This window comes from Tauraco erythrolophus (assembly GCF_009769465.1).
Source record: "Tauraco erythrolophus isolate bTauEry1 chromosome 30 unlocalized genomic scaffold, bTauEry1.pri scaffold_44_arrow_ctg1, whole genome shotgun sequence".
In the NCBI taxonomy this organism is placed as follows: domain Eukaryota; kingdom Metazoa; phylum Chordata; class Aves; order Musophagiformes; family Musophagidae; genus Tauraco; species Tauraco erythrolophus.
Genome location: NW_028238561.1, coordinates 1 through 26,337, shown reverse-complemented (window position 1 = coordinate 26,337; position 26,337 = coordinate 1). Strand labels below are relative to the sequence as shown.

Here is a 26,337-nt window from a genome sequence, read left to right as displayed (position 1 = left end):
CCACGAAAAGCACGGAAATAAAGCAGATTCCACAGCGTCGAACAGCAACCGGTCAGTCTTGGCTCTATTATATATAATATATATATCAGACAGCCCAGCGCTGGCCTCGCCGCGCCAACGGGGGGGGGGGGGCACAAAATTTGGGGGGGGGGAGCAGAGGTGGGACGTGCCCCCCTGCCCCCCGGCTCCCCAGCCACCCCTTTGGGTCACCGATTGTCACCGGGAGGAGAGCCCGGTGCTCGGGGCGTCCCTGGCTGTGTGCCCCCCCCCGTGCCCCGGCTGCAGGGTGGGTGGTGGGGGGTCCCGGCGGCGGTTATTTACAGGGGGGGGGGCACGTACGTACATATTTATAGGCGGGGGGGGGAGCGGGGAGGGGGCCGCAGCGCGGAGAGGGACAGAACAAAGTGCATTTATACAGACTAGATCCAGCTCTCGCGGCCGGGGGGGGCGGTCGCGGGGGGGTTTGGGGGGGGGGCCGGGGCTGCCATGCGATGGGGGTGATGGGGGGGTGGGGGGGGACCCAGCTGCCGGCCCCGCCGGATCGTGCTCCCTCCTTCCAGCCGTAGCCCCTGGCAGTCTGGGGGGCTGTGATGGGGGGGCGCGGGGGGCTGGTGGGCAGCTCCCCGGCTTCGAGCGACTCTTAGTGGGAGGGGGACACCCCCCTCCTCTCCCCCCACTGCGGCTAAAGGCCGGGGTCCTCGGCGAGGGGGGCTCTGGAGCCTGGAAGAGATGGGGAGAAGGAGGTGAGGGGGTCTGGGGGGGTGTGGGTATTCAGGGGGGGTGGGTGAGGGTCTTACCTGGGGCGTTGGCAGCGGGACCCTGCAGGCTCCGGAGGGTGCGGGACAAGGGGCTGTCACTGTCGGGGCTGGGGGGTCGCTGGGACCACCCGTCCGTCTCTGGGGCTGAGCCCCCCAGGGGGGTGACATCGGCCGAGGAGCTGTGCCCCAGAGTCCGCAGCAGCTCCCGGTGGGCTGTTTCCACAGCCTGGAGGGTGCCCGGGAGAAACGGTGCCAGGTCAGGGGGGTGGGCACAGGTTTGGGGTCGAGGCCCATTTCCCCCCCTCCCTCTCCATGACGCCCTGATGGGACCCCCCCGACCCTCCCGGCGTATTTTGGGGGTTCACCTTCAGCCTGTTGAGCTTCAACGTCAACTGCTCGATGGTGCGGAAGATGAGGTCCACGTCGCGGAGGGGTGCTGGGGGGTCCGGGGACCCCTCGGCGGGGCTGGGACGGGTGGGGGCCTCCTGCGAGGAGGCTGGCGGGGGGCTGGGGGGTGGCGCGGGGTGCGGGGCGGTGGGCTGGGGGACCCCCGTGGGCATGCTGACCCCCGTGGGCATGCTGACGTAGAAGTAGTTGCCTGAAGAGGAGATGAGCAGCATCAGGGACCCGCTTGGGTGGGTGTTGGTGGCCCCCTCGATGTTGGGGGGGGGGGGGGGCTGCTGCCTGAGGTCCTGCCCCCCGCCCAGCGCAGGGGGTTGTGCCCTTTCGCGGCAGGATCTGGCCACAGACCCGCTTACAGCTCGCTGGGTGGTGGCATCGGGGCTGCGCTGGCACAGGGTGCCCTTGGCCGTGGGGACAGTCCTCAGGGCCACGGTGCCCCCCCCCCTCCAAGGGACACGTCCTCCCAAGTGACACAGACACCCCCCCCTCCTTCCCCCCCCCAGGGACACGTGTCCCCTCGGGGGACACAGCTCCGCTCAAGGGACACACGGGTGTCCCCTCCATGGGGAACTGGGAACGTGGGGGACCCCCGGGACCCCCTGCCAGGTCCGGGCGGGGGATGAGGGGGGGGGTCTCTTTACCATCTACATTAGCTCCGCCTCCTTCCTGCAGCTCATTCTCTGATTGGCTGCTGCCGGGTGAGGGCGTGGCCTCCTTAGCACCCTCTGCCTGGGCTGTGCACCCCGAAAAGAGAGGGGGGGGGAGAGGGAAGGGGTAAGCAGGACCCGCCACCAGCACCCGCCACCAGCATCCATCAGCACCCAGCACCAGCACCCCACCACCAGCATCCATCAGCACCCCAACACCAGCATCCCACCACCAGCATCCATCAGCACCCACCACCAGCACCCCAACAGCAGCATCCACCATCATCATCACCCATCAGCACCCCACCACCAGCACCCATCAGAGCCCCCACACCCCTGGGGTGCACAAAGGAGGGAGGGGGGGGGTCACCTGCACCCCTCAGCCCCCCTGGACAAGCCCCCAGCTCCGATCCAGCAAAGCTCACGCAGGCCAGTGAGGAGGGAGACCCCCAAATCCCAGCGAGGGGCAGGTCAGGGAGAGAAAAGGGGTCCCCAGCACCCACGCCCCCCCCCGGCCTGGCCGAGGACCCTCGCCGTCGCCCCGCTACCTTTTCGGACGACTTTGTAGCCGCTCGGCTCCTCGGCACCCGCACTCGGCTCGTCCGTCTCCTCCCGGCCCGACCGGGATTTCGTGTCCTCGGTGGCGCTCGGCGGCTCTGCCAGCACCTCCCGGGAGGCCGAATCCTGGCTGGACAGCACCGAATCCCGGCTGGACAGCACCGAATCCCAGGCCTGGCCGGCACCGCCGATGACCGACGGCGTGGGGGTCAGGTCGTCCTCGGGCTCCGCGTCCCGGCACGGCAGGAGCCTCCGTAGGATCAGGAGCCGCAGGTTCTCCACTGGGATGGGGTGTGGAAAAGGGGGTGGTTGGGGGGAAAAGAGGCGGTTCGGGGCTTCAGCTCCCCCTGGGAGAGGTTGGCATCGCCCCACCGGAGCCCTCCCGTGGCACTCACCATCCTCCAGCGCCGCTTCGGCCAGTCCCTCCGCTCCGGTGGGTCCTGGGAGCGGCAGGCGCGTGGGGGGCCCCAGCCGCTCGGCTGGGAGGGTCTCGGCTGCCTCCGTGCCCACCCCAGTGGGCAGGGGAGCTGCGGGCAGCTCTTCCTCCCCTTCCTCCACCTCGCTGCTCACCGGCTCCTCCAGCAGCGCCGGGGGTTTCTCCCTGTCCAGGAGCGCGGTGGGATTGTCGTCCGCTGCGGGAAGAAGGGGAGAGCTTGGAGTCATGTCCGGACCCTGAAAAGACGGGCAGGGTGCGGGCAGGGTGCGGGCAGGGCTGGGGGAGCGGGGCTGGGGGAGCTCACCCGAGGAGGAATCCTCAGCCTCTGCCTCTGCTCCGGAGCTGGCACCTCGGGAGAGGATGGGGGAGACATCGGCGTCCTGCAACACCAGGCTGCGGGGATGGAGAAGGGACGTTACGTGCCAGGCAGGAGCCAGGGGTGCGGGGGCAGCACCCACCCCACGGCACACGCTGCCCAAGCCCCCAGCACACGGTGCTAGTAGCCCTGGCAGCCACCCCCAGGTGCCCAGTGACCAGGGAGGACCCCTGTTCCCATCCCCACTGCCCTCTGGAGAGACCCAGCAGCCTTGGCCCCCAGCACCCACCAGCACGGGACTGGGCACAGAGCGCGCCCCCCCCCAGTTCCCAGCTCACCCGGAGGGTGCCGCACGGGTGGGCTCGGGCGTCCGGCGCTTGGGTGGGAAGGTGGCATTCCTCGTGGCACTCTGCACTGTCTCCTCCAGCAGCTCCATCCACCTACCCGGCCAAGAACCCCTCATCAGCTCCCAGGAGGGGGGCTGCTGCTGCCCACCCCCCCCGAGAAGCCCCCGCCCCGGGCAGCACCCATCCCGCTGAGCCTCACGTGTTTTTTTCGGAGGACGTCAGCGCTACCAGCTCGTAGATCTGGGGTCCCAGCTCCGACGTGCAGATGATGAAGAGGGCTCGTTTATCTACGCGGGGCGATGAAGAGCGACGAGGAAGGTCAGAGCACGACCCACTGGCACGGCTGTGCCACCAGCACGGCCGGAGGACGGGTGGTCCTCGCCGCCAGCCCCCGCGGTTTCTCCGTGGCCCTTCTCCCTACCTGTGGCCACGGAGCGGATGAGCACCGAGTTGAGCTTGAGGACGGGGCTGAAGGTTTGTTTGTTGTCCGAGGAGCCCAGCGCCGTCTTGCTGTGGCACTTGAGCACCAGTTTCTCGTCCTGCTTCTGCAGCAGGACCAAGAGGTCCTCGAGGAGCAGCACGTGCAGGTCTGAGGTGGGACAGGAGACAAAAGAGGAGGATCAGCTACGGATGCTGGAGGTGAAACACCCACGTCCTGGGGGAGGCTGAGGATGGAGGGGGATGACCCCAACGCTCCCAGTACCGGGCAACGGGGAAGGTCCGTACCCACGGTCTTGTCCTTGCCGATGCGCCAGGTGAGCGGCCCTTCATGGATCATGCGCCGGGACGTGAGGTCCAGGCTCTGTGGGAAGGCGAGGGTGGCGGTGAGCGCGGGCCGGGGGCCAGGCAGCCCCCTGCCAGCCCCCCCCAGCCGCTGCCAGGGAGCCGGAGCTACCTTGAACTCGGCTGCCAGCGGGTTGCTGGTCCTCTCCAGCGAGGTGGCATCCAGGCGTTTTTGGTAGCCCTCCAGCCGGTGCCGGTTCTCCGCTTGCTTCACCGCCTCGTTCACGTACTTGAGGATGTCCCGGCACTGATCCCGCGCTCGGCACAGCTTGTCGTGCTCCGAGGTGCCCGCTGCGATGGCACAGAGGTGAGAGGGGCTCAGCGGACACGGGGCTCCCGGTGTCCCCGACAGGCTCCCAGCCGCATCCCGGGCACAAAACGCCGCCGGCCCAGAGCTCCCTGCTGATGAGAGGGAGATTTTCCCACCCCCAGGACCCCCCCAGCCTGGCTCTTCCGGCTGGAAAGGCACCACGTCCTCCCCTCCGCCCCGGGGTTTTGCTCTGGATGGCACCACGGTAGAAAGCGACCGCCTCCTGCCAGCCGCAGGACGTGCCGGAGATGGGGACACGCAGCCGGGCGACCCTGGGGAGATGCCCCCCGGTGTGCCCCCCGTGCCCAGCCCGTACCCTCGGTGTGCTTGATGATGTTCTCCAGCAGCAGCGGGTACTTGGTCAGGCGCTGCATTTCAGAGATGATCAAGTCTTTGAGCTGCAGGCGCCGGCACTGCGGGTTGCTTTCCGCTTCCTACGGCACAGGGAAGAGGGTGAAAACCCCGAGGGGGGATCGGGAGAAGCCGGGGGAGCACCGGGGCCAGGAACGACCCGGGAGAGGGACGAACCTGCATGAAGATCTGGAAACGGGTCTCCTTGCGCTGCTTGGTCTTGATCAGCTCGAGGGCGATGGATTGGTAAGAGCAGAAGTCAGCAGCGACCTGCTGGATCTCCTCTTTGGCCAGGCCGTCAAACTGGGGGGGTGCAGGGGAGAACTGGGCTCAGGGACCACCCCCCAGGCTCAGCCCTGAGTCTCCCTGAGCTCCTCTGCTCCGATCACGGCCAGAGGACAGCGTGACAGTGGGGTCACCTCCACCTCCCCTTAAAGATGCCAACCCCTCCACGATGGAGGCCAAGAAGATGCCCCTGGGGGCTCGACCACCCCTGTCCCCCCCTTACCCGAGACAGCATGAGATCCCCGATTTCTTTGATGATTGGTCCTTCTTCCCGGAGCTTCTTCATGGATTCGGAGAGAGAATCTGAACGAGGACGCGAGAGACAGACAGGACTCGGGTGAACGGGGCGCCGGGGCCACCCATCGCCCGTCCGTGCGAGCACCCGCTGAGCTGCCTGTCCCAGAGGGTCCCCACCGGTTCTCCGGAGGGGGTCGGAGCCAAATGGGCTTCAACTGCTGCTGTCATGGATGCAGCATGTCAAGGAACGTGACACCGAAATCGTGTCACGAAAGCGCCCTACGCCAAGGGCTGGGTAGGGGCCAGGCATCCCAGACATTGGCAGAGCCGGAAAAAAACCAATTTCTGGATCGCTCCCAGGAGAGGGGAAGGAGAGGCTGGAGCAGCGAGACGCCACGATGCCACCAGGAGGGCTGGTCCCAACGGTGGGCGACCACACAGGAGCCCCCGGCAGCCGTGGGCCACGTGGGCCACTCTCTGCTGCCGCTGGCAGGGGGGTATTTCCACGGGAGAGCAGGATCCGAGCGGGAAGAGGCTTACTGTGGATTTCTATCAGGTCAGGGAGGTTGGGGAAGAGGAGGGCCAGCTCTTCCCGGGACAGCAGGCTCTCCTTCCTCATCCGCTGGTAGAAGAGGAGGTCGAGGACTCGGAGGATGCGGAGGTGAGACCCTTCGGTGGCAAAGAGCTCTGTGCGGAAGGCGCAGGGGTGGAGACGTGCCCAGGGGAGTGCCCCACCGGAGCCGGGGCGCGATGCCAGGCGGGGGTCCCGGGCGTCCTCGGGACGCCCCCTGCTCCTTACCGTTGATCACCTCTTGCCGGTCGATCTCCTTCTGCGGTAAGTTGGCCACCAGCTCCCGGCTGACCATGTGTTGCCAGTTCTGGGAGTCCAGCTCGGGCTCCAGGTCGGAGAGCTGACCCTGCTCGTCCTCCAGCAGATGAGGCAGGAAGGGGTCCACCCCGAAACCCAAGTTGGGCGACTCGATGCTCCTGGAAGGGTGAAAAAAGCGGCGGTGGGAGTACCCTGCAGCCACCCGCAGCCATCCAGCCCACCCCACGGCGCTCCCAATATCTACCTGGGCCCTATTTCGGCTTGAACCCGGGGCCTTCGGCACAAGAAGTACAAGCCTCTGACTCTGCAGCTAACAGACTAGGTCCCCCAGCAGACATCTACATAGGTCCTTTAAGCTCCTGCGTGAGACACAAGGGAACAGAGGTGCCCCCTCGCCCCAGGAGGATGGAGAACTAACAGGGCACTCCCTCCCGGGGCAGCCCCGGGCATCACCTCCCCTTCTGCTCTGCCATGGCTCGCCTACGGGGAGGGAAAAGCTAAGGAGGCACAGATGGAGCCCCTGTGACCCCCAAAGTGGGGGTACGGCCCCGGCACACCCCTACAGTGACCCTCCTGCTCTGTAGGAAAACCCCCCCGGGACCCCCGGCCGGCTCAACAGAGACGGCAGCGACCGAGGCTGAGCCACTCACCTGCGTCCCATCTTCGGCGTGTACGGAGGGGTGGGATTTTCCAGCGACCTGGAGACGGGACGGGAGAGTCACCCTCGTGTTCTGACACCCTGGCCCCTCTCCTCCCATCGCCGCGCCCCGTGGGGCAGCACCCAGCAGCGTTTCGGTAAGCCCCTCCAGACGTGGGTCTGGCGTGAAGGGTTTGGGGCACAAATGGGCATTCGAGCCCAATCCTCGCCGTTTGCCCCTGGCAAACGCTGGCTGGGAGGCTCAGCGGGCAGCCGGGCGCTGCGGGGTCAGGACCACCCCTTGACCTTGACTTAGCCAAAGTTTTCCCAAGAGATGGTGTCTCAGCCCAAGGGGTTCAGCTTTCAGACCCCCACCCCCAGCTCCCCTCTGAAGCCAAACGTGCCCAGGGGAACCCAGGGCACGGACGCGGGGGGCTCGGATGGCATCTCCCACCTCGTGGACAGGCTGGAAGCGGAAGACGATGCCGACTGGTGAAGCCTCGTGGCCTCAGCTGCGGCATCCATGTCCACGTCGCTACGGGACCGAGGCACGTTTTCTGCTTTCCGGGATTTTTTCATCTCCTCCCGCCCTTTCAAGCTTTCCGAGCGGCCCAGCTTGACCTCGGCGCGGGAACTGCAGTGGGAGAGACAAAACCCAGAACGGGCTGAGCCTGGTGGGACAGGCAGGGACACCCTCACGTGTACAAACCCACCGAAAACCGTGCCAGGACCCCCCCGAATGCACAGGCTGCCACCCACATGTGCCCCTGCCCTACCTGTCTGACTCCAGCAGGTCCTCGGGGAAGCTGCCAGTGGAGAGACGCTGGGTGCCAGGCTCCTGGCTCTCGTAATGCTGGTTGTTCTCGAAGTGCTGGATGATGTTCCTCACGTTGCCGGGTTTGACTGCTGGGACGAAAGCAGGGAAGTGACTCCGGTGAGAACAGGCTGCATGTGGCTGGGCAGGAGACCGTGCTGGCACCGTGGCCTCAACCGTCTGCCCAGCGGAGCCCCGTCCGGCTCGGGCTGCGGAGGCGAAGGTGCCGCTGGCACTGTGATCACTTGCCCAAGGGGATTCCCTGGAGCTGGCTGCCAGCTTCCTCAGGGAGATGTGCTGAGCAGGATGCCCGAGTCCAGGATGCCTGTGCCTGAGATGCCCGTGTCTGGGATGCCCAAGCCCAGGATGCCCGAGCCTGAGATGCTCGTGCCCAGGATGCCTGTGCCTGGGGTGCCTGTGCCCAGGATGCCCGAGCCCAGGATGCTTGTGCCTGGGATGCCCATGTCCAGGATGCCCGTGCCCACGATGCCCAAGCCCAGGATGCCTGAGCCCGGGATGCCCAAGTCTGGGATGCCTGTGCCTGGGATGCCCATGCCCAGGATGCCCGTGCCCACGATGCCCAAGCCCACAATGCCTGAGCCCGGGATGCCCAAGCCCGGGATGCCCGAGCCCACAATGCCTGAGCCCGGGATGCCCGGGCCCAGGATACCCGTGCCTGGGATGCCCGAGCCCGAGATGCCTGAGCACTGGATGACCGTGCCTGGGATGCCCATGCCTGGGATGCCCGAGCACTCGGCCACCGCGGGCAGCTCTCCTCCCAGACCCCGCGGCACCCATCCGAGCCCACCCCGATGCCCGGTGCAACAAGGCTGGGGTAGCTCGGGGGGAACGAAATCAAACGAAGCGCATGAGGCGAATGGCAAACAAAAGAAGAGGCCTTTTACCTTCGACAGGGGACAAAGGGACATGAAATGCTGAAAGGAAAAACAAAAATGAGATGTCAAATCAATCCCGCGTTTCGGCAACGGAGGAGGCGAAGCGGGAAGGCGTGAGCTAACGGCATGAGAACTCAAAGCAGAAGGGGAGGGAGAGGGACACGGGCACGCACACGGTACGCACACGCGTGGACACTCGCACACGCGTGGACACGCTTGGTCTCCACCACCTGAGCCCCTAAAGCACAGCACGCAGCCTGGGAGCCTGCAGGATGGGGTACGTCCGATAAATCCGGGGGGAGAGCTCGGCTCTGCTCCCGTCCCGCTCCCCTCAACGCCACGTGGGAGCACGGACAGCCGAGACAACAGGTTTCCAACGAGCTGGAGGAGAGCGGAGGGCGCTGATGCAAAGTGCCCGCTACCGGGTGAACGGGGGTCCCATGGGTGCCAAGGGCCACCCAACAGCCCCGGGCACGCAGACAGCTGATCTCCTCCAGACAGCAGCGAGGCTGGTGGGTACAGCAGCCCAGAAGATCCCGATACTCACTGCTCTGGGAGGAGATTTTGGGCTTCCCGATATATTTGAGGATAGGGTTGCGCTTCTTGTCTTCCATGGCATCCTTGTCCTTCTTCGCGCTGCTGCTCTGTTGGGACACCCGAGAGGAGCACCGATAAAAACACACGTCCCCGACCCTCCTCGTGCTGGCTGAACACCCCGGCATGAGCCGTTGGGGACGGGATGGAGCCGGGATCCGGCTCTGCCCTGGTGCTAAGCAGCTCTCCGAGGCACAGGGATCTCCGGAGAACCCCTCCCAAAAGATCCCTGGTCCCGAGGCAGAGCGGCTGCCAACAAACCACCCACCTTCTTGGTCTTGGGGAAGAAGGGCAGCCACTTGTCCCTGTCCGGGAGGGACGGAGTCTTCTCGCTGGTGCCGGCCACCCGGGGCTCCCGGCTGCGGATGCCTGCGTGGTTCATATATGTGCTGAGGGCAAAGGCCATGGGGGAGCTGGAAGAGAGGAGAGCGTGAGGATGGAGATCCGACACCGGGATGGGGCACCGCAGGCCAGGGGAGACAACAGGGGGAGGCTGAGACATCCCGAGGGGCTCCGAGGGGAGAGGGTCCATCCCTCCCCAGGCAGGGGAGGATGCCCGAGTGGCAACAGAGACAAGTGAGAAGGGAGGAAAGGCAAGAAGCAGTTGAAGAGGGCAAGCTGGGGCAACAGGGATTGGCAGGGGGCCGCATCCGGCACCCCAGCACCCCCAGCTCTGTGTTCACCCTTCTCCAGGGTCAGCCTGAGAGCCCACGGGGATACGCCCGGAGCGGGGAGAGGGTGCCGGAGGCCAGCACGGGAAGGGGATGCTCCTGTGGCTCCTCTCCTTTTGCCTCCTCAGCGAACAACCGTAAGGCATTCGCAGCTGGATGCGCTCCCTCTGTGCCCCGGGGCCACTCACCTCCTGTCCTCTTCATATTTCGACCTGGAGAGAAGGATGGGGAGGGATTAAAAGAGTTTGGTTTGGAACAGGCTCCTCCACTCAGCCCCCCGGGCAGGGTGCTCACAGCACCCAGACCTCCGACCCACCGTGCCGCTGCCCCTCACCGCACCCAGCGCCTGCTCCCAACTCTCCTTCCCACCTCCGACAGCAAAGGCATGGATCAAGCAGGATCAAGGAGCGGAGCTGACCTTGTGCCCGATCCCCTTCCCCACGTTCTCGCCGCAAACCCAGGCAGAGAGGTGCTCCCCCACGCGCGGGACGGGCAGCCTCAGTGGCAACCTGGCACTCACAGTATGTCGCCCAGCTGGGCCAGCTGCTTCTCGGCCACTTGCCGCTCCTTCTGGGGGTCCCCATCCAGATCCAAGAGGTCGTTTTCCCCGTACAGACTCCCCAGGCCCATGGTGCGCTTCGTTCTGCGGAGGACAAGGGTCAGGGCCACGAGCCTGGGCACCGGCCACCGGCCACCCGTGTGGGCAAGAGCCCGTCGAGCTCTGCGGGGCAGCGCGTTACCTGTAGTCCTGGATCTGCTCCTGTATCTCAGGCATCACCATCTCCTGAGCGTCAAAAAGGGCGGCTCGGACATCGTCCCCATTCCGCAGGCGAGTCTCTGGGGACGGGAGAGGAGAATTGGTGTCACCAACCATGCCTGGTGCGTAAGGAAGGGCACAGCCTCTCTGCTGGCCTCCCCCCTGCCAGAGCGCAGCTGCTTTCCTCGCCGGTTTCCAGGCTGGGACAATCTCTCTCCTGTTTTGCACACCCAGGCTGAGACATCTGCCCGTAACAAGACCCCCCGGACCACCGGGACCGAGCCGGAGAAGAGCTCAGGAGCCCGAGTCCCAAACCTGGGCGCATCGTTTCTCAGATGCAGGGCAGTACTCGGCCGTGAGCCTGCACGGGAGTCCCTGGCAACGAGCAGAATCCTGCAGAAATCCTTTAGGATCCCGCTTTGGCATCCTAACAACCAGCCCTCGTGCAGGGTGGAGGTGCCAGCGTCGCCGGCCGTGCAGACGGCGGGTGCTCCGGCAATCCCCGGGCTGCGGCACACGCCCCGGGAGCCCCTCACTCACCGATCTCAGCCAGGAGCTGCTCAGACACTTTCACTCGGAGCGGCTGGGGAGGGAAGGCACAACAAGAGCGGCTCAGCACCAGTTCAATTCCTCCCCGGCAGCGAGCAGGGCTGGAAGGCACCGGGGATACGGTGCACACGCCAGCGCCACGCTCGAGCCGGCGTGGAGAGGGATCCCACGCTCCCGCACCATCGCCCCGTGGCAACTTCTGCACCGGAGAGGCGAGAGCTGGGGGTGTCGCATGCCAAGCGCCCGGAGCTCATCCCAGCACCCAACACACAACCCCCCTTCCGGAGCAGCCCCCGCTCCCTCCGAGGGGGCACTGAGTCCCAGGGGCACTAACGGGAGCCTCGTCCTCTCCTGCCTGCGCCGGGCTTCCGGGCAGTTGTGCAAGGCGTGCGTTACACGCCTTACGCAACCCCTTGCACCGACGCGGAGGAACGGGCAGCGAGGAAGCAACGTCCGTGGCAAAAAACACCGTTCAAAATCCGTCCCGGCGCAGGGGACGCGACACCCCGCGCCGGCTGTCCAGGGACAAGGACTCCCGTGCAAGCTGACGGCCGAGTCCTGCCCTTACCGCGTTCCTGTCCAAGAAGATGTTCCAGATATCCTTCCCCAAGACCCGGGAATCCTTGATGGGCATCTGCTGGCAAACGTCCGTGCATAAGTAGAAGAGCTGCAAGGAGGGCAGAGCAGAGGGTGGGCAGCGGAGGAGGAGGATGGTTTAGAAGAAGCCGGGAGGTGAACGGCTCCGTAAAGCCGAGCCCGTACGGTCACGGAACAGGAAACACTCAGTGGGGTCTGGGGAGGGCAGCACCCCACCGTGCCACGCCCGGGAGGAAGAGGAGGAAGTGTAACCCCACGCTGTGCTTCCCTCTCCCGCGGGCAGCAGCAGCCGGAGCCCCGCGGCAGAAGGATAACGCGGAGCTTCGCCCATCGGCTCGGCAAACCAGACCCACCCGGCGCTCAGCCGGAGCAGAGGATTGTGCCAAATCCGTCGCCCCGTCCGCGCCCGCCCCGCGTCGGTGACACCGGTGGGTCCCTTACCAAGGGGCTGGGATCTGCCTGGGACAGGATATAGCGCAGGAAGACCCCCAGATGCGCCGGCCGGGATTTCAGCTTGCCCAGGTCCTGGAAGAGGGAGTCGCACTGCGCGGAGAAGGGACCAGAGGAGAAAGAGCCAGTTAGGAAGGAAAGGAATTAACTGCTCCAGATCAGGCCCATCCCACAGCTCAGCACCGGGATATATAGAATCATAGAATCCTGGAATGGGTTGGGTTGGAAGGGACCTCAGAGACCATCCAGTTCCAACCCCCCTGCCACGGGCAGGGACACCCTCCACTACACCAGGTTGCTCCAAGCCCCATCCAACCTGGCCTGGAACACTGCCAGGGATGGGGCAGCCACAGCTTCTCTGGGCAACCTGGTCCAGTGCCTCAGCATCCTCAGAGGGAAGAATATTTCCGGCTCCCACACCTCTTTCTTCATCCCAGCTGGGCACTCGCCTCCCCCCCCGGACCAGCCCATCCCTGGATGTCCCTTGGGACCTAAATGCCATCAGTTGCCAGGGCATGGGGGTGCCCGTGTGGGAGAGGGACAGCCCTGTCCCTTAAGGAGAGGGGACAAAAGCCAAGAATACTTCAGACACCGTTACCTCGTTATTGAAATATCCTGGGTCATAATCCTCCTCCGGCCCGATGATGAGGGGTCGTCCTGTCCGGTCTAACCCCTGCCAGGGAGAAGGGACGGATGTAGGAGCCAGGCGCCCGGTTTTGGGGGCACGCCTTCGCCCTCCCTGAAGCACCCACCCCGCCAGCTCCCGAGGGAGGCTCGGACCACGTCCCACCGGGTCGTGCCCCCATCAACCAGACGCCCTGGCGGTGCGGTGGGACCCCCGCAGCCGGCCCCAGCCCACCTGCTCGGCGGCGGGGGCGAAGGGGGTGTCGGAGCCCTGCCGGCGATGGTGCTGGAAGAGGCGGGCGCTGATGACCGGGGAGGTCCGGGGGCTGTCCAGGCCGTGGTCGGAGAGGACGGAGTTGCGGTTCAGGGAGATCTGCTTGGGATGGCAGCGTGGGCATCAGGGGACATGGGGCACAGCGACAGCCACGCTCCATGCCGGGGGCTGCCACCACCGCTCCCCACCCCGCGCTCCAGGGGGTCTCGAGGGCAGTTTCCAGGTTAGAGACCACAAATGGAAAGGAACTTGGAACTCGGAAACCACAAAACCCCTCAGGGGCCATGAGAAACACTTTAAGAGCAGGACCACAAGCGGGAACTTTGGGGTACCCTTCATTTCGGGGCGGTCACGCCAAGCTAAGCATTGCGAGCCCGAGGAATTCCGAGCCAAGACCACGTTACAAGAAATTCAGCTCCTTCAGATGGACAATAAATAACTGGGATTGCAACAGCAGGTCCACTCGTCCATCCATCCGGGCTTTTCTCCCCACTCCCAGGGCCCAGCAGAAGTTGGGGTGGGGTCCCCACGGCCACAGTAACCCCGCTCTCACCTCGCTCACGGAGGGGAACCGCTCCGTCCCGGATTCCAACCCGCTGTCACCATCCTGCGAGTCCAGGGAGAGGCGTCCTGGGAGCAGAGGGGAGACTGAGCCGCGCGTTCAGGAGACGGGGACGCGGGGACGGTCCGAGCCACCGGCACAACTCACCTTCCATCCCCCTGAAACCGGCCGAGCCAGAGTCGCTGCAGAGCCGCCCCGAATCCTAAAACGCCGGGAGGTGTGTCGGACCAGTGGGATGTTCCCCAGCACGGGGAGGGGGACACCCAGGCACAGGGCCAGGGATGGGAGAGCCACAGCGGGTCCCACCGCAGCAGGTTTTGGAAACCAGGGATGTCTCCACTGCCTCGGGAGGGTCTTCCCAAGCTCCAGGCTCGGAGGGAGCCGGGAGGATGGCAGGACCCCCTAAACCGAGGGCAACCCCACTAATTCCCCAGCGCCTTTCCCGTACCACGGAGCCACCAGTTTCCTGGCGGATTTTGAGCTGCAGCTGGCTGACCCGTCGGCGCGCGCCCTCGATCTGCTCCTCCACGGCGGTGCCAGGGTTCCGGCTGTACGCCTCGCGGAAGCGCTGAGCGGAGAGACGAGAGGGGAGGCTGGCACCGGCCCCAACCCCGTAAACCTCATCCCGAGGAAACGGGGCTGAGCAGGTTCCGTGGGACGACGGGCAGGTCCCAGTGTCACCGGGACAGCACCGGAGCAGCACCGAGGGCTGTTGCGCCGCGACTCCGCGGAAGAACGGAGCCAACCCGCCGCCGTACCTGTAACTCTGCCTCCTCCTGCCGCAGCATGTTCCGGAGAATCTGCGTCGCGTGCTTCTGGACTTCGGGATCCTGCCATTTCCGATGGATGCAAAGAGACGGGCTGAGCTTGGCCTTCCTCCTGCCCGCCGTGCCAGGGCGGGGGTCTGGGCAGGGCAGGGTGGGGGCACCGCGGGGTTTGGTACCTGCAAGGGCTTGGGGTCGGTGATGCGCTGCGGCGGAGGGAGCGGCGGCGGGGGGGGCGGTGGGGGACAGGCGGGGGTGATGCGGGGGGCCCCTGCCGTGCTCACGTCTTGCTGAGAACCGGAGAGCCCCACCGATGGAGGGGGAGAGCCCAGGAGGGTCAGAGCGACGTAGGCACCGGCTGGAAAAATTTGGGAGTGGGAAAAGAAGAGTGAGAAAGGCTCCTATTAATCACTCTTTCTCCACCTAAAACATCTGATGGGCATCACGGCATCGAGGTGGGCACGTCCCTGTCCCCATCAGCAGAGAGGCCACCTCTGCCGTGGCGGGTGCCACCCTGGCCCACCCTGCAAACACTCTCTGGAAGGATCAAGACAGGTTTTCCCATCTTTTCCCAAGAATCAAGACCTGCCCTTGGGTGGGATCCTGCAGCCTCACGGCCTGGGGAGGAACAAGGTGCCCCTCTCGGCGTGGTGAGGCTTGTGCCCAAAGCTGTAAACACCCATTTGTCTTTTTGGGTCCCTGCTATGGGGCAGAGCGTCACTCTGGGGGTGCAAGAGGTGGGGGGGCCGGCTGCCACCCATCTCCCGATGGAAACGTGCTCCTGCACAACCCGCTCTCCGGTTTCACCCACAGCAGCCCGGGCACGACGGAGCGGGGCGGGCGAGCAGAGCAGCTCCCTGGCCATACTCACACTTGATTAACTTCACCACTTCGAGGTGGGAGCTGTTGGTCACCATCGTGCCGTTCACCTGGGAGAGGACAGAGGGGGTCAGACAGGCTGGTGGCGAGGGGGGAGCAGGGCACGTGGCCCCGCATGGAGAAGCAGCAGGGGGATGGCCAGGGATGCTCACCTTGACTATCCGGTCCCCCTCCTGCACCCCGGCTCTCATGGCTGCCCCCCCTGCCAGACAGGGAGGAGAGATGGGGGTCAGGAGGGCTGGAGGGGCAGCAGACAGAGTCAAGAGCTCCTGTCCTGCTGGTCCCAGACCATCCTGGCACAGCCTGTGCAGCTATTGCCCTGCCAGGGTGGGGACACAGGGACCACCGGGCATCCATCCCCCACGGGACACGGCTGGTGACGGAGCCTCGGGTGCTTTACGTGCAACACCCAGCGCATGTTCAGCTCCAGACAAGCCCTCCTCTGCTCACCCAGCCAGATCCCAGCCTTTTCCACCCGTCTCGGGATGGACGAGGGGGTCCCGACCTGTTATCCCACCACCCGGGTTTGCTCCGACACATCTAAAGAGCCGCCGCGCGCCTGGATCCGGAGGCAGGAGCGGGGCCCGGGAAGAGCGGCGCTGCTCTGCCTGCTCTCCCCCCTGCCTGCTCTTTAACAAAGCTGCCGAGGTCGGAACACACGAAAAATTCACTTTTCCTAAAGCCAAAACCAAGAGGAAAATGTTTCCATGAGGTTCAACTCCAAGCCAAGGGCCTGACACACGGCAGCGAGCTCCGAGAGTGGAAAGTACGCCGGATTGTTCGGATTCTTTCGGCTTTAACGGTCTCGTTATTGGCAAACGAAGCCAGCGGGGAGTGGGGGGACAGGAATTCTGGCTGTCAGGCACCCAGGGACCCCATCCCCGACCCTCCGGCCAGCCCTGGGGTGAGGGGGCTGATGGGGGGGGAGCCCCATGCAGCTCTGGCTGCAGGAGAGAGGCACCCCAACATCATCAACCTGCCCATGAGACTTGCAGCGTTTTCCCTTTCCTATATTCCCATTTTTCCTGGTTTTCAGGCTGGGGGGGGGGCAGGGGGGCAGGAAGGGGGAGGAGGTGGGAACATCCGCTGTCAAATAAGCAGCTCATTGTCCATTTAAATTGCTGCTCCCAGCCCTGCCACCCCCCAAAGCCATTAGGCAGCAAAACTGGCATCTCCCGCGGCACGGAGCCAAGAGCGGCGAGCCGCTGACTCCGTGTTTACCCAGGGCTCCAACAGGGAATTCCCCACCCACCCACCGTCGGCAGCTCCCCCGGGGAGCTGGGAGAACGTGGAGGTTTCGGGGACCCTCCCCCAAAACCACCTTCATTCCTCCCCCAGCAACTGTCCCCTGCCCATCGTGGCCGATGCCGTAGCGAGACCCCCCCCGGCCAGCAACGCTTAGGAAGGAAAAGCCCTTTTTTTCCCCCGTTTTCTGGCACAGGATGTGGCTCTGAGCGGGTCGGGGGGAGCCCCATGGCATCTCCTGTCCCCCCGGCTTGCCCTGGCCCTGCTGGCACCGGTCCCTCTCACCTGGCCGCACCGACTGCACCAGCACGACGCGGTCCCCGCTGACGGTGAAGCCGAAGCCATGCTGGTCCTTCTGGATGATGACGCAGCGCTGGACCAGACCTGGGGAGGGAGAGGAGGGAGAAGCAGTGAGATTCCAAAGCCTGGGGGGTGGGGTTGGTTTGTGGGGACCACCCCCCCACCACCACTCTCGGTTTCAGGAGCTGCGGCTCCCGCCGGCTTTCCCGAACCAGAGCCCGGCGCAGACCCCCGGAGTCAGCCGCCCGGCTGCCAGACCCCAGGGGCACGGCGAACTCATCCTCACTCTCCCAATCCCGGGCAGATGGCCCTGCTTGGACCCCTTCTCCCAAAAAACAGGGTGCCCTGGCGAGCCTGGGCAGTGTGGGACGAGCCCGTGTCTGCGGGCAGCCGGAGCAGCATCCCCGGCCCCGCCGGCGGCTGAGGAAGGGTCCTGCCCTCCCCGGGCACGTGCAGCCATGCCCGGGTGGCTCTGGGTGCTGGGAGGGGCGCAGGAGCCCCGTGCCCACAGGCCCTGCAAGGACTGGGGCAGGTGGCAACGTGCCACTGAGCTCCCTGGGCAGAGAGGGCACGGAATGTGGTCCTCAAGCACAAGAGAAGTGGAGGGGGGGTGGGACAGGAAAACCCACCTGTGGTTTCGGAGGAATCGGAGGGCTGGCGGCGGTGCCCCGGAGACCTCCGCTCTGAAGACGAATCGCCCAGGGAAGACAGGCTGCTTAACCTGCGGAGGAGGAGGAGGAGGAGGAAGAGAGGTCAGGGATGGGGATGGCTGGATGGAGCCGTCCTCCAGCCATGGTTGGATTAGAGACACTGGATGGAGCCGTCCTCCAGCCATGGTTGGACTGGAGATGCTGGATGGAGCCGTCCTCCAGCCATGGTTGGACTGGAGATGGCTGGATGGAGCCGTCCTCCAGCCACGGTTGGACTGGAGATGGCTGGATGGAGCTGTCCTCCAGCCACGGTTGGACTGGAGATGCTGGATGGAGCCGTCCTCCAGCCATGGTTGGACTGGAGATGGCTGGATGGAGCCGTCCTCCAACCATGGTTGGACTGGAGATGGCTGGATGGAGCCATCCTCCAACCATGGTTGGACTGGAGATGGCTGGATGGACCCGTCCTCCAGCCACAGCTCCTTCTTGAGCTCACGAACAACAAACACACGGAGCTGGAAGGTGACACTGGCCAGCATGGACGAGTGCTGTCCGTCCCTCCGGCTGCCTGTCCCCAGTCCAGCTCGGGAAAAGGCTCCTCGCCCTTCACCACCACCGGGCTCCACGGAGAGACCCCGCTGGGCACCAGGACCTGGCACTGGCAGGCAGGGAGGTGTGGCGCGGGCTGCCCGGGGTGCACGGGGCTCGGGGGGAGCAGCGAAGGTGGCGGGCGAGGGGGGGGATGCATCGTGCAGCGCAGGCAGGATGCGGCTCGGCGGCGGATCTTACTGGGATGCAATGGGGCTGGTGGAAGGAGAGACATGAAGCAGCCAAGGACGGGCAAGAGACAGACAGACGGACAACGGACAGTCCCTTTATGCTCCTGCCCTCTCGCCGAGCCCCGCAGCAGCTGGGGGGGCTCTGTGTGCACCCAGGGGGCACGGCACATCCCTTGCTGCCATGCTGGGAGGAGGGTGATGGCAAGGGGGGGCTGGTCCCACAGCTTTTTACATCCCCAGGGTTTATTCTCCAGCTAACGGGGGGCTGGAGAAGTCGAGGCTGAGCAGCCGTCCCTGCCAACGCTGCGTGAAGACGACGGTGCCAGTGGGAAGGGCATGCCAGGGCAGCCGCCAGCCTTTACCCCTCCTCGGGGGCCTGATTCTGCCTCCGAATCCGGCTCCATCCACAAAACGAGGGCCTGGGAGCGCTGCCTCCCCTTCCCTGCACGCCGCCGTGATCCCACGCCGTGCCGGGGATGAAAGTCCGGCTCCGCTGTCCTGCCTCTCCTCCTCCCAACCAAAACCAGCCACAGCTCTGCCCGCACTGGGGCAGGGCTGGAGGGGTCGGAAAGCAACGGGAAGAGTGAGAAAATGAAGTTGGTCCCGGTGGGAAGAGCAGCTGGTGTCTGCCTTACACCCCGAAGGCCGTGATGAAGCGAGGGTGCAGGATGAGACCATGAGCAGCCCCGTCCCGGATCCCACTTACCTGGGCAGGTGCGGCTGCCTCTTGGTGCCCGGTCGGCTGCCAGGGAGGACAGGGATGGGCATGAGAGGTGGCACAAGGGACACGCAGGTGCAGGGAGGGGGAGAAAGAGGAGAGAGAGACCAAGAAGTGTGATAGGTGGCACAGCGGCAGCATGCTTACACCCCCTGGGGAGGGTGGGGGGACCCAAAAACACCTCCCTGTGCCCAGCACAGCCTGGCAGCACCTGCTGGGCTCGGGGCACGATTCACCTTCGCCGGTGCAAATCCTCCTCCCGGTTTCACACCTTCCTCTGGATGATGGGGAGGGGGAGGCATCACCCCCTGGCATCATCCCCTGGCATCGCCTCCCCGGCATCGTACCCTGGGCAGGGGGCTGCCCGGATTAAGCCCAGGGCGGGCATCTCCTGGGCAAGCCCCCCCTTGGCAAGCCCCCACCTGGCTAAAACAACGGCGGCAGCAAACGCATCGCAGAACCACGCAGCTGGGCAAGACCCTCAGCCCGTCACGGGGACCGAACAAGAGGGTCCCACCCCCCCCAAGACCATCCCACAAAACCAGATTGTCTGGACAATCCTAATCCAGACACGACCTGCACCACCGTTACGCCGCAGCCTCAATTTACTGGATTACGCCCCTCGCTCATGGAATTGAGGGATAAACCAGGACCGAAGGAGCCCAGGCACAGTCGGGGCCCGGGATGGGCACTGTGGATACGGGGAGACACGGCCGAAGCATCCCCCATCCCAACGGAGCCGGGGGCAGGGATGGGACCGACCCCCCCTGCCCTGTTTGGGAGGCAATCCAGGATGGGGACCGGCACCTTTGCCACCCGAAGGGCAGGTGCAGGATTAACCCCACGGGATTACCCGGCGCTGGGGGCAGGTCGGAGCTGCCGCTTATCCAGGCCAAGGAAGGATCCAGGCTCCTCTTCCCACACCGCCCCGGATACAGGCTGGTCATTAAGCCTCTTCGTTAGCGGGAGCTCCCCGGTGCCAGGACCACATGCAGCTCAGCCCCCAGCCCGGCCAGGAGCCACCGGACCACCAGGAGTCCCACACAGGGCGATGCCAACCCCGTGCCCGCGGTGGGTGCCCGCTCCCATCCCGCTCGCAGGAGCCGGGGCCAGTGCCGGCTTATTCCCGTCTAAAAGAGTCGTTTAATTCGGCTTTGCGTAAGCTGCTTCCTAATTGACTTACGGAGAGCCGAAACGCACCGTTTCCAACCAAACGCTGCCAACCCCACCGAGACCTCACCCTGGCACCCCTTTCCAGCCGGGAAAGCTCCTTTGGGTGCCCTGAAAGACCACAGCTCTCCGTTTTTTCCTAAAAGTTGCCATTCCGGAGCGCTCGTACGATGCCCAAATCCTACAACCACCCTCGAGTCGCCCGGTCCCGGCACCAGTCTCCGAACCAGCACATCCTACTCTCTGAGGTTTCTGCTTTGAGGTTATTTTCCTCGATTTTGGTTACTTTTTGGCTATTTGCTTTTCTCGTCCGGGAGCAGGATGCTCCTCGCCTGCCCGCAACGGAGGTGGGATGGAAGAGGGCAGTGCGGGCAGGGCACGCCGGGCACCGCGGCGAGAGGCACCCAGGCAGGAGATAGGCACAACCAAGGAAGATTAAAAAAAAATTAATGACAAAACAAGGAGGAAAATCAAATCAAACCATGGCACATGCCAAGGAGCACGGCACGAGGCGCTGCCGCCGCCGGAGCCCGCGCGGAGCAAATGCCACAATTAAAAGATTAAGAGAGGAACGGGATGAAATCCTTCCAGCCACGGCTTGGCAAAATGCTCTCTCTGAGCCCCGGAGCTTTATTTTTATTTTATTTTTTTATTTTTTCCTCTCCCGTGTCTCCAAACGGGGAGAGAAAATGTCTTGCGAGCGGCCGGAGCCTGGAATCCCACCGGCTTTGGAAGCAAACAGGGAGGCAGGTGGAGTTGCAAAAAAATTAGAAACAGATATGGCAAAAAAGGAGTTAAAAAAAAAAAAAAAAAGAAGGAAAAAGAAAAAACCCACAAGTCGAAAAGGGAAATCAGCGTCTTGGTGGGACGCCTCTTGCCACTGAGTCAGCGCTTCCACCGCAGCCTGACGACATGGTCTGCGTCGCCGGGAGCACCGGGATTACCCGGCATCTCCCGTGCCAAACCCCGCCGCCCGGCCGTACTTCCACGTACTGGTATTCTGGGGACAGGAAGGAAGGAAGGAATTTCAGCTAAAAAAAAAAAAAATAAAATAAAATAATAAAATAAAAAGGAGTCGCCTTCCTCCCCTTGCCCCTCCCCGCGCTCCAGCCGGGCGCCGGAACGCCGCAGGACGTGCGTCTCCCCGGCAAACGTATCCTGCTGGGATGGGGCCGCGTGTCCCCCCGGAACGCTCGCTGCTTCTCCGCCTGCAGAGACAACCCCCCGTCCCCGAGGAGGTCTGCTTTTCTCCTCTTTTTTTTTTTCCCCCACAACAGGTTTCCGATTCCCATCCGGCAAAACACATCCGAGCCCGCTGGAAGCGCCGGGACGCCAACAGCTCTCCGGGGACTTTCGGTCGGTGTCGGATCCAGAGCCCGCTGCCTCCACCCCGGCACCTTCTCCCATCGCTCAGCTCCTTCTTCCCGGTGGCAGAGCCAGGACCCACCAGCGCCGTCGCGCCCAGGGCTTCGGCAGGACCGCGGCGGCACCGGCGGCCGAGATCCGGCGCGTCCCCGCGGCACGCGGGCTACGTGCGGCTGCCAAACCGCCCCTGCAGCTGCCGCCCGCGAATCCACAGGGCTGGAGTCATCCCGGATCCATCTGGGGTTGATGCAGCAAAGCTTTTTCCTTCTCTCTCTCTCTGCTTATTATTATTATTATTTTTTTTTTTTTTTTTTTTTCCCAGGGAGAAAAGCGAAGCCTCAGCCCCGGCGAGGCGGCTGGTACCAAATTTCCTTTTGCAAATCAGATGCAAAGTCCCGTGTAGACGCCGCAGCAAACCGAATTTTTCAATCCCCGGATTCCTCCAGCAACTCTCTCGCAGCAGACGGGGGGGGGAAATTCTGCAAAAGCTTTGTTTAAATTAAGACTTTTAATTAAACGGGGCAGGCAAAAAAGAAAATAAAATTAACGCGCCGCGCGCAGCAGCCCTGGCTGTTGAACGGCGCGGCAGACGCCGTTCCCCGGATTTCTCATTGTCTGCGCGCTGGGAATTTTCGCAACGCCGATTCCCAGCGGGAAGAACGGAGGCTGAGCGCGGGGACGGCCGCGATTTCGGGCACGGAGTCGGTTACGCAAAATCCTCCCGGTTTCGCAGTCGCGGCGCCCACCCGGCTGGCGGGGACGGGGTCCTCCTGCTCCGCTCTCTCCCGAAATTGGGAGCAGTGCGGGAAAGGAGACGCTAAACAACCCCAGTTCCGCTCCCGGAGGCGGCTGTGGGAGCTCCGGAGTGGGATTAGACCCAAAAAGGGATGGAGACCGGAACGCTCTGCCCGGCAGAGACCAGTAAGAGCTGGGGAAGAGCACGGAGGGGCTGCAGAGCTGAGGATTTACGTCGTAATTAGATAAAGTTTGTAACGAGCTTTGCCCACGACGAAAACGGTGAGTACCACGACCGCTACGGGCAAAGTTCGGCCACATCCGCTCCGACCCCGCGCACCGAAAGCCCTTTTCCACCCCCAAAATTTGCTCGTAAAACGAGGGCGTGCCATCCTTCCCCTCCCCACCTGCAAGAAAAACCCCGGCACGGCAGGGTGGAGGGAGCCCGACGGGGAAACCGGAGCCGGGATCCGAATTCTCCACCACGGAGGATGCTGTTTGTAACACGGCGCAGGGCCTGGCTTTTCCGGGAACGCTGCCGGAGCGCGGAGCGCCGCAGGCAAAGACCGCGAGCCGTCCCGAATCGCTCCCGAGCTCTCCCAGTGCCGGGCAGTGTAATCATTAACGGTGCCACTCCGCTCCTGGAAAACACAGACTGGCAGATCTGGTTTGGCCGGCACCGACGGCGCTTTTGGGGCGCGAGATATGGAATAACCTACCCCGAAGGGATGGTTTTCTCCCCGATTTCCCTCCTAAATCCCAAGCCGCGGGGAAGATCCTGCCTCTTCCCACCAGCGCCGCTCGGGCACGGCCGCTCTGGGAATACTTTCCTCCTTCCACGATCAAAAACCGCGGCGACACCAGAGGTTAAGAGAGCGGCGATAAAACCCACGGACGAGCCACATCCCCGCGGCCGGACGGCACGCGCCGGCGATGCGCGGCTCCGACAGTCTCCCAACACCGGGAAGAGGAAGATGGACACTGGTTTGCCTCTCCTGGGAGCCCGCCTGGCCGCCGACGGCACAACGATGCCCACCCGTGCTCGGCGGTGGCCGGAGGGCTACTGGGGGGTGTTTTGGGGGGGAAAGTCCTGATGTTCGCCCGTTTTCCGGCCATTTTGGTCGCCGTGCCACCCAGCCACGGGTGACTCCGGCTGGGCCGGGGCATTCCAGGCGCCTGACCTTAAGGAGCGGAGGAGACGGCGGCTATTTAAAGAGCAACCAGAAGCCTTAATCCCGGTGACGCCCCGCAACCTGCCGGGGCGGCGAGGCTCACGCGGCGCGTTCCCGCTCCGACGTGGCGCCGGGACCTCATCCTGCCCGGGATGGGAGAGAAATTCAGCAGCTCCTCCGTTTGTGCTTCCGGCTGCGAACGGGCAGAGCCTCATCGCCGGCCTCGTGGCCGGATTCTCCGGTTAATTAAGAGTTACGCTTTCCGGGTGGTTTGGTGCTCCCTGTCTCGCACACGTGCTTTTTTTCCCCCAAAAAAACAGGAAAAAGCCACCCGAAGGGGTCGTGTCGGCGAAGGAGGTGGGAACGCGGCGCCCAACCGGCCGACGAAGGCACTTTCGGCGCAGCAGCGTGTGCCGGCGCACCGGGAAGCCGCGTCGAGCATCTTCGACGCCGGCGGTCGGGGATGTCGCCGGCGGCCGCGGCATCACAGCTGTTCCCCCCAACACCCCAAATCGGCGTCTTCTGGGGCGCGGCGAGCGGAAAGGAAACCTCGGTTTTTCGGCACAAAGCCGCGGATGGGCGAGATCCACGTGGAATAGAGGCCGTCGCATCCCTGCGGCTGGAGCCGGGGTCCCGGATCATGAGTCCGGCCGCGCCAGGGACGCGGTGATGCTCCTCATGCCAACACAGGGCAGTCGCAATCCGCCTCCAGCCCCTCAAATCACCCCAAAAGCAAACGGGGGGCGTTTCTGGGGGGGTCATTCCACCGGCTCACATCCGGACGTGGATGCGGAGAGGGATCCGGGCCAGCTGCCGAGGAGCGAGGTGCCCGTTTCCAGCACCCACCTCCACCTTCCCAGGCACAGAGTGGGGGGGATGCAGCACCCGCTGCCCACCGGGGTGGGGGACACGAGCGGGACCCCCACCGGCCCCCCCTGCTCCCACGGCAGACGGTGACCGCATCCCGCTGGGGTTTAATTAGCTTAATTGCCGGCCAGGAGCCGAGCCCTGGGGAGGATAAGACACCCCATCCACCCCCCCCCTGCACCCCAAAAGCCCACCTGGAGAAATTCCGCTTAAACCCGCGGCTCTTCCACCAGGGAATGACATTTCACAGCATGGGGGGGGGGGGAACTCCCGTTTCCCCCTTTTTTCGGATTTCAGCCACATTTTCCCACTGGTCGGACGTGGGGCAGATGGAGCTGGTTTTTTTTTGGGGGGGGGGCTCTTCAATTTTTGGGGGGTCACACCTCCCCCATAAACCACCCGAGCGGGACGGGACTATCGGGGGGATGGAGGGATGGGGTGGGGGTGGGCAGAGAGGGCTGAGACCCCCCCCCACCCCCCAAATCCAAAGATCCCCCCCCCCCCCCCCCCCGCGTTTCCCAAAACACCGAATTTCCCCCCAAAACGCCGCTTTTTCTCCAGGGCTGCGCGGCGAGCGGGGGTCGCGCCGCGCTCCCCCCCACCCCCCTCCCCACCGACAGCCCCCCCGTGCCGCGGGACCCCCCCCCGACCCCCCCCCGTACCTGTCGAGGGCCTGCGGAGGCCGCACGCTCATGGTGCCTCTCCCGCGGCCCCTCGGCGGTCAGGGCGCGGGGAGCCGCCGCCCCGCTCCGGCCGCCACCATCCCCGGCGGCCTCGGCGGCGGCGGCGGAGCCCGACCCCCCGCCCCGGCTCCGCTCCCCGGCTCCGGCGTTGAAGCCCGGCCCGGCCCGGCCCGGCTCGGCTCGGCGGCGGCGGCGAGGCCCCCCCCCAGCCCGGCCCGCCGCCCCGCGACCCGCCCGTGGCGCTGGGGGCCGGGCCGAGGGAGAGGCCTACGGCCGCTCCCAATCCCCGCGCTCGCCCGGCCCCCGCCGCCGCCGAGGGGGCAGCGCCGGCGGGGGAGGAGAGCGGAGTGGGGGGGGGGGGACGGGGACACCCAGGGGGAGACCCGGGTGTGGGGGGGGGGACACGGGGAGACTTCGGTATAGGGGAGCCATGGGGTGACCTGGGGTTGGGGGACACCCATAGGGAGACTTGGGGGGGGACGACACGGGGAGACACTTCGGTATAGGGGAGCCACGGGGACAGCGTGGAGGGGGGGGACCCATAGGGAGACCCGGGTGGGGGGGGAGACACTGGGAGACCTGGGGGTGGGGAACCCGTAGGGAGACCTGGGGGGGGGGGGGGAGACACTGGGAGACCTTGGGGGGGGGAACCCATAGGGAGACCTGAGGGGGGGGGGGAGACACTGGGAGACCTGGGGGGGGAACCCATAGGGAGACCTGGGGGGGCGGGGGGACACGACACGCGGAGACTGGGGTATAGGGGACCCACGGGGTGACCTGGGGGGGGGGGGGGACGACACGGGGAGACTTCGGTATAGGGGAGCCATGGGGTGATCTGGGGGGACACACACACCATGGGGACAGTATGGATGTGGGGGGGACCCACGGGGAGACACTTCGGTATAGGGGACCCACGGGGACAGCGTGGAGGGGGGGACCCATAAGGAGACCCGGGTGTGGGGGGAAACACTGGGAGACCTGGGGGGGGGACACACGACACGCGGAGACTGGGGTATAGGGGACCCACGGCGTGACGGGGGGCGGGGGGGGGCGACACCCACGGGGAGACCCGGGTGGGGGGTGGGGACACGGGGAGACTTCGGTATAGGGGAGCCATGGGGTGATCTGGGGGGGGGACACACACACCATGGGGACAGTATGGATGTGGGGGGGACCCACGGGGAGACACTTCGGTATAGGGGAGCCGCGGGGACAGCGTGGAGGGGGGGGACCCATAGGGAGACCCAGGTGTGGGGGGAGACACTGGGAGACCTGGGGGGGAGAAACCCGTAGGGAGAGCTGGGGGGGGGGAGACACGACACGCGG

At 65.1% G+C, this 26,337-nt stretch overlaps 1 protein-coding gene across 1 annotated transcript; it reads right to left on the bottom strand.

Moving 5' to 3' along the window:
- Positions 1-682: 682 nt before the first annotated feature.
- ARHGEF11 (Rho guanine nucleotide exchange factor 11) lies at positions 683-25,022 on the bottom strand. The gene is made up of 42 exons (XM_086630439.1): positions 24,991-25,022; positions 19,008-19,043; positions 17,502-17,593; positions 16,858-16,956; positions 15,480-15,529; positions 15,320-15,377; positions 14,628-14,806; positions 14,443-14,514; positions 14,133-14,252; positions 13,832-13,886; positions 13,676-13,752; positions 13,084-13,224; positions 12,823-12,897; positions 12,216-12,317; positions 11,746-11,844; positions 11,169-11,211; positions 10,612-10,708; positions 10,392-10,514; positions 10,060-10,083; positions 9,469-9,613; positions 9,154-9,250; positions 8,616-8,645; positions 7,673-7,802; positions 7,351-7,530; positions 6,910-6,957; positions 6,230-6,417; positions 5,971-6,117; positions 5,417-5,496; positions 5,086-5,211; positions 4,874-4,991; positions 4,360-4,538; positions 4,191-4,266; positions 3,886-4,053; positions 3,664-3,751; positions 3,456-3,557; positions 3,106-3,194; positions 2,761-2,997; positions 2,356-2,646; positions 1,802-1,894; positions 1,124-1,356; positions 798-984; positions 683-720 (listed from the first exon to the last, which is right to left on the bottom strand). Exons 1-42 carry the CDS (start codon positions 25,020-25,022, stop codon positions 683-685), a joined length of 4,644 nt encoding a protein of 1,547 aa, XP_086486565.1.
- Between the last annotated feature and the right edge of the window lie 1,315 nt (positions 25,023-26,337).

What these genes read in the sequence shown, in the direction of transcription:
- ARHGEF11 (XM_086630439.1), bottom strand. Translation starts at nt 25,022, where the DNA reads ATGAGCGTGCGGCCTCCGCAGGCCCTCGACAG. An exon ending in CGATTCCTCCGAAACCACAG is followed by an intron (nt 16,957 to 17,501) that starts GTGGGTTTTCCT and finishes CTCCCTCCCCAG; the next exon opens with GTCTGGTCCAGCGCTGCGTC. An exon ending in CGGCAAGGACAAGACCGTGG is followed by an intron (nt 4,054 to 4,190) that starts GTACGGACCTTC and finishes GTCCCACCTCAG; the next exon opens with ACCTGCACGTGCTGCTCCTC.